The sequence below is a fragment of the Arachis ipaensis genome, chromosome B02 (genome assembly GCF_000816755.2).
Source record: "Arachis ipaensis cultivar K30076 chromosome B02, Araip1.1, whole genome shotgun sequence".
Lineage (NCBI taxonomy): Eukaryota > Viridiplantae > Streptophyta > Magnoliopsida > Fabales > Fabaceae > Arachis > Arachis ipaensis.
This window is the reverse complement of record NC_029786.2, coordinates 69,464,523-69,471,818: the sequence shown is the minus strand read 5'-3', so window position 1 is coordinate 69,471,818 and position 7,296 is coordinate 69,464,523. Positions and strand designations below refer to the sequence as shown.

General features: G+C 31.6%; 1 protein-coding gene and 1 long non-coding RNA gene across 2 annotated transcripts in view; both read right to left on the bottom strand.

Annotated features, from left to right (window-relative positions):
* LOC110268878 overlaps positions 1–780 on the bottom strand; it is a 9,789-nt gene extending 9,009 nt beyond the window's left edge. Inside the window, exon 1 of the long non-coding RNA XR_002357575.1 lies at positions 588–780. This is a non-coding gene — a long non-coding RNA (uncharacterized LOC110268878). The remainder of the gene's footprint in view (positions 1–587) is intronic.
* The window catches only part of LOC107625414 (probable inactive purple acid phosphatase 16), a 16,930-nt gene extending 10,439 nt beyond the window's left edge, over positions 1–6,491 (bottom strand). Inside the window, exons 1-4 of the mRNA XM_016328040.2 lie at positions 6,037–6,491; positions 3,885–4,109; positions 2,911–3,181; positions 2,181–2,349 (exon numbers count right to left, since the gene is read on the bottom strand). Of these exons, the coding sequence (XP_016183526.1) occupies positions 2,181–2,349; positions 2,911–3,181; positions 3,885–4,109; positions 6,037–6,343 (972 nt within the window). The 5' untranslated portion in view covers positions 6,344–6,491. The remainder of the gene's footprint in view (positions 1–2,180; positions 2,350–2,910; positions 3,182–3,884; positions 4,110–6,036) is intronic.

Sequence of the window (7,296 nt, the reverse complement as noted above, 5' to 3'; positions counted from 1 at the left end):
GAGCTTGTCGCCTCCCACCACCTAAACCATGTGAACGTGCGGCCTTCCATGGCGAACGTCGCCACCGCGAGCCACTCCTCCTCTAGCACCGCTCTGAGCAGGAAGAACTGCTCTATACTTTCGATCCAAGTCATCGCGTCCTCACCTCGAAATATCAGGAGTTCTAATCTTCACCACTACTCCGGTGCGGTTCTGCTTCCTTCCGAGCCGGCGACGGCCTGGTGCAACGCCGGAGAACTCCGGTCGTGGTGGATTGGAGCGCCTCGCTCCATGGAATCCACTCGTGCATCGGTCCTCTGCAGCATCTCCTGCAACGCGCGACACAGGTCTTCAAATCAGTTAAAACGCAATTCCATCACATCCAATCTCCCTTCCATTTTGTGTGATCGTGGTTGCACCATTCACCACAAGTACCAAGATCTATGGACTTCTGATAATAGTTGGTAGGAACTAAGAGCTAGCAGAATTAGGGGATTTTATTGATGAACTAGGGATTGTAAATCACAATCCCTAATTAAAATACATTGTTGGATCTAATCAACTCTGGAGAGAATTTTCCTCTCCTAAATTAACAAACTGAATAAAACTAACTAGAACTAACTAACCCCTAGAATTTATAGGCAGTAGTTAAGCCTAGAACTACTGCTCCTAACCTGCTAAACTAGCTTAAAAGAGCTAACTAGCAGCCAACCAGCAACAATTATGAATTAAGTAGTGAAAATTCAGCTTATCTACTCCTTACATCTCCTCCTATAAACAATAGAAACCTATTTCTATCATCGAGGAAACTAATAACCATTTATTCTTGCATTGCGAATTCTCCTGGAAAATTAAGGGTTGCTATAATTGGTTAAAGTTGGTGTGTGTAATGCCAAATAATCACAGTAACTATTTTGGTCTGTAGTTAAAATCAGAATTTATAGTGTGAAACAAAAGAAATGGATCATTTTGTTCTTTACAGTTATATATAGGCATCGTGGATGTTAAGGAATTAAATAATTATTGAAGATGTTGATGTATATGAAAAGATATTATGTGAGAAAATTAGGAGTATCCTATATTTATGCTGATAAAATGTTTACAGAATTGGATAAAAGTAATGAGATGGTTGAGAGTACTTCAAAAATCGAGGGGGTTCGAATTGAGAAATGCTGCATTTGGATTTTGGAACAAGAGATAAGGTAGAAGAGGACACTAAAACACAGATACTAATGTCATTCCTCTAAGATGTTATGTCTTTGAGGCACTAACCAAACGAGCCTTACATTTGGTGATGTTGTGTGAGATACTGGGATTAGTGCAACTTCATCCGTGTGTAAAGCAAAGGCACTGGGACTTAAAGAATCCATTCAATTTATGATTAAAGAGAATGGTTGCTCGGAAAAATGACTCGGAAAGTTAAACTTTTTTTAAAGATTACCCAATTTTAGTAGGTTGGAGATCTAAATTCTTCATGGGAAAGAAAAGGTTTTAGAGTAAAAGAATTTCAAATTAAATAAATTAGAATATCAAACTTACTTTCATCTAAGTTACACAAAAATTTCTGGTTCTCAATACCACTAGGTGTTGCTTTACCAAATATCCACGAGAAGAATGAGATCTAGGACTTGTTATAAGCTTGCACGGGATACCTATCATGAAATCATATCCTAAAAACTTAAATTATCAGGTGGAGACACATGAATAATTATATATCTAATAATACCACAGTATAGAGGACAACTCTTTAGCTGACAAGAGGGAGCTTGGCACTATAATGGTTGGGTTATAATCTTTTGGGATGCTTCTGCTAAATCCCAAAGATTGTGTATATGTACATACTTTTCTCCCTATACCTATTATATGGTCAAGATTAATAAAGTATCACTAAAAAAAATATTTTCCATTTTCTCAAAATAAAATCAACAATCAAGCAAAAGACTCACCAATCTTAACGATGTTTGCATTTGGATGAGAAGAGATTTAATCAATTATAACATATGATAAGATTATAGGATAAATTTTTGCTATTATTCCTAAAACGCAACCAGGCCAATGATAAGATACTTTCATCCTTCTTTGTGAGAGATTACTTAACTAGATAGAAGTGTATTACTTGGTTAATAAGAAGTGTATTACTTAACTAGTCATAATCCTACAACTTTTTTATTTCCAACTCACCAAGATGGCTTAGAACTTACCTTGACAGAAGTTCTATTCACAAGAAGATTCATGATACCCATTTCAGCTTCTTGAGATGCAACACTTTCCTTGTTAATTGAACCGACACAAGGTTTTTGTATTGTAAGCTTGGGAGCGACGGTCTTGTAGGTCGTACTCGGTATATGCCAGAAAATAATCTCTGGCACCCTGCCAATTACAAATAATATATGCTTCATTTGAGTCATGAGAAAAATACAAGAGAAAACATGATAATCAAAGAACTATTTTCTAGTTATTTTCTTAATCTATGAAGCACTAAACTTTGCTGACTTATCGTATCTGGGTGTCGAACATATTTTGGACAAGACACTTATCAATACGCATTTTGCGTGTTTTTTTTGTCTAACCGTATCTTAATAAAAAATAAAAAATTCTTTTTCAAAGATGCTTAGACACACCTAATTATTACATCTCGAATCTTATTCTTAACATGTATTCTTGAAATGAATTTAAAAATAGCATATATTATTATTTATTAAAACATGAAAATATTTTAAATATTCTGTAAGAATTTAAAACTCACCAATCTTAACATGTATTCTCGTGTCTTGTAAAAATTTAAAATTCGTATGTTTATGTGTCTCATATTTCGTGTTGTGTCTGGTGTTGTGTTAGTGTCCGTGCATCAGAGTTCTTAATTGAAAAACACAAATAAGAAACCAGAAGAAAAACTGTTTATCCGAATATAAATGCAATGCTTTATTCTACCTTGAATCACTATTAATTTGTTTGCTTTTCTGCTGAAACCATTCTGCCTGAGCACTAGATATTATTTCCGGATACGAACCACCACCAGAATCAAGGAAGTAGAGGAAAGCCACGGGCAATTGTGGATCCTCTGATGATGAAACTTGAAGGACATAGTTAGAGACACTTGGCCAAAGATTTCTAGGACCATAGGTAGAGAAAGAACCATTGTGCTTGATCTCGTTCTTTAGTAGTTCAAGTCGTCCTGTTCCTTTGAAACATCCTTCTTCTCCTGAAAATGATCAAATCTGAATCAGCATGGTCTGAATTTATTAAACGTAACCAAAACTCAGCAACTAAAACGCGATTTCAGTGGACAAGTTTTCTGACGTGATGAATTTTTCGTCTTGTCACTAGCTTCTTCACGTATCTCTCGCTCAAGTGCCTCTCCTCCAACTGTGTCCCTATGAGTGTTTGCATGCACTTGTAACTTGTTTGTGTGCTTTTACTAGCTAACTAGATAACTATACCTGATTGAGTAATGCTACATGACCAACAAAATTTATCAATTTTGGCTGACACTTGCCAATATTCTAAGTGTTAGTTTGGATGGACTTTTTTGAGTTAAAAAAAAATATTTTTTTAAAAAATAAAGTACTTTTATTCAATTTTAACTTATTTAGATAAATTTTAAGTATTAAATTCTAAATCTTAAACTTCAAATCCTAATTTTAATAGTATAAAATTAAAATGTTAGCTAAAAATATTGGATAATATTACTAAAAAGTGTTGGCTCCCTAATATTTCTCTCTTTGAAAATTACAAACAACCTATTCTTTAATCCTCAGAGAAATATTCATAACTCTACACAAACCAGATCAACCTACTTCTACGAATGTATTAAAGATCATATACTATGATTATATTTTCAATTCCCTATCAAGAAACTGTACAATAACAAGAACCTTAATTATCTGAAACGTATTACCGAGTACCTGAACAAAAAGTTTCGGTTGGAGGGCAACGGATTTGAGGAATCCCAGGTGTTGAGAACCACTCTAATGGCCACTCAAAAGCAGCATCGTCATGGTTTCCGAATACACTGGCCCAAGGTATGCCCCTGTTTTGCGTAGGAGAGATTGCCTGATCCCAGTACAAGCTTGCATTTGCAACCATTATGTTGTTAGCCGTAATCACATCACCAAGATATATCACAAAATCTGTCATATAATTTCATTAGCCTTTGGTTTTCATGAAACCTATAAATGATCATAAAGAAAATTAATTCACAGACATAGGGGGCAAGAAAAGATCCATAGCTACCTTGAACTAAAGCAGTTCTATTCAATAAATCCATAACAACTTTTCCTAAGTTATTAGCATAGTTGGAATTTAAACATGTAACTACTCAAGCATCACATATAACATGTTCATATCCTTGTATTTTTTACCTGTGTATCCAATCATGAAATGTCACGTCATCAAAAATAATTATTTTTTATATTATTTACGTGAATGGTCCTAAAAAAAGGATATAATTGGATAATTATTTAAAATAGTTTATACTATCAATACATTAAAATTAAGGGTAAAGTACTAAATTAGTCATCTACGTTTAGGCGTAATCCTGTTTTGATCTTTAAAATTTAAAGTGTCTTATTTGAATCCAAAAAAATTTCATTTAGCTTCAATTTAGTCCTACCGTGAGGTCAAAGATAAATAATTAACAAAATGTCATACATGACAGCAGTATAAGAACAAAGTCGATAATTTGGAGAATAAGTACAAGCTCCAGAGGCACAAAATCAACTCTGGATGCATCAATACATGTATTAAACATTTTTTTTTAGTTTTATAGAAAGTATTTCATTTTAATTATAGGAAAAATGATAAATAAATGTTCATGGTTGATTTTGTGCAGTTGAAGCTTGTACTTATTCTCTAGATTATCGACCTTGTTCTTATGTATTGTAGGACATTTCGTTAATTATTTATCTTTGACCCCTGGTGGGACTAAATTGAAGCTAAATGACTTTGGATTCAAATAGAATACTTTATACCATAAAAAACAGAATTACGCCCAAACATAAAAGACCAATTTAATACTTTACCCTAAAGTTAAACTCTTAATTTATATATTCCTTACATTTAAATCTTTAAAACAAATTTATCATGAAGCATGCTTTTCATTTAATTAAGTTGTTATACCTAAAACACATTGTCTTTTTGTTGTTTGTTTGAATCTTTGTGCTTAGCTTAAGATGATACTAAGCAATCTGCAATTTATTATCGTCCACTGAATTATATTTAATCTTATAATTAATAGTTATAATATATTTAAGTTAAATTCCAAAACATATGAAACCAAAATTTATTAAACAATTCATTTTTAACATATAATTATTTAATCCGAAAAGTAAAACAGTTTCATCAGGGAGATTAAAAAAATTTAGAATAAAAATCCTAAATAGCCATCACAAATACTTTGAAAAACAAGGTCTTTAATAAAAAAAATATATTTTTTGTCTCTCATCTTTATTTTTATGAGACTGATCAGCTTTCATATCAATATTTTTTTGACACAGGAATCCCATAAAAGTAAAATCATGGCCGAAAAAGGTATTTTCTTTTTTATTTGGAGCCGAAAAGTCAGATTGGATATTCACTCTTAAATTTAAATCAACAATTAATCAATTAACCAACTATTAAACCACTCTTCTACCTTAGCCTATGACAACAATAAAGACGTCTCACGGTACAAAAATTCAGCCCAACAGAATACACAAATTCAATTATAATTTTAGTCTTTATTATTTTATCTTATATTATCTTTATCTTATCTTTATTTGTTTTTATCTTTCATAAGCCAATGCTCTATATATACTTAGTTTTACATTTATAGTTTATAAATTTTAATCAAATCTAACAATCAATGAAATTTTTTCATTTTTTTTATTATTCTTTCACAATTTTATTATGTTTGCGTACTCTTTATGTACTCTTTCCGTTTTATTACCAACAAAATAGAAAATGAGTAAGAATAGTTTGACTTGTCATGTATGGAGCATATCTGCTCGTGACAACTCAAGCCGAATTTTAAAAGGTTGAAATAAGATAATAGAGTAAGTTCTAGAGTATTCACCTCACCTGGAGTTTCGTCGTCTAGCACTGTGTTCATCACCTTAATGGAGTTTACATCCTGAATTGGTCCCCAGTTTGTTGACTGGGCCTCTCCAAAATGGAGGTCCGCAAACAGAGCGATCTTGAAGGGTGCACCTGCCCGCATCGGAACCAGCCTCTCCCCACCCGTATCTCTTCCTAATTGGAATCGGATTGTTGATGATGCTCGCCCATGATTGGAGGACGACCATAATGATCCGACGGTGGAGAACAGAGACAGAAATAACAGGGGCAAAACCGTCTTCCAGTGGCTTTTATCAGTTTTTTTTCCCATTATGCAGGAAAAGATGAATCAGAGATTTTACGAGAAGGAAGAATAAACGGAATGGGTGTTGTCGGTTTTTATTTTGTGTGTAATGGTGATTTGATTTTTTGGATTGGATGGTTGGAGATGGTGATTTTAAACCATATGAAAATTTGACGTGCTTTTTTCATGTGAAGAGTATAAAATTTGTGACTTTTAAATTTTTTTTTAATATACAAATTTAGAGATTAAATTTATTTTTTTATTTTAAAATTTTTTAAATATATAAATTTATATTTTAATATTAAAAAATATTATTATTTAAATTTAAAGATTTAATTTCTTAGTTAAAAATTAAAAAAATTAAAATTCATATAAAAAAATTATACCCAACATTTTTACATATATAAAAAAATTAGTCGAATACCGACGCTGCATAGCATCTCGTGTTCAGTGGCAGTGGCGTAGTATTGGAGATTGGAAAAGGGCTAAATTACCTTTTGTGATTCCTTTCTTTGTAAGCATGTCCTACATTTTATGATTTGATAAGGTAAAATTAGGATAAAATAAAAAATAAACTAATATAATTTTAAATTATACCAATCACCTAAATCAAAAAATGTTATATTAATTTTTGAAATGTACATCTTTATATAAATCGAATGAGATTTATTCGATTTGTCAATTTTTCTATTAAATCTAATCAGGCCAAATCAAATTATCAAAAATTTTGTGTAAATCGAAGTAGCATAAATGGATTCAAGCATGTATGTCTGTGGTTCAGTTAATAATTCGAAACAAGCTGTTATAATATAAATGATCGACCCTTTTTAGACAAAGTAAATAACAAATTGATAATAATAATAATAATAATAATAATAATAATAATAATATTAATATTATTATTATTATTATTATTATTATTATTATTATTATATTTTTTTTTATATAATAATAATATGACCCTAATATTTTTTTTTTTT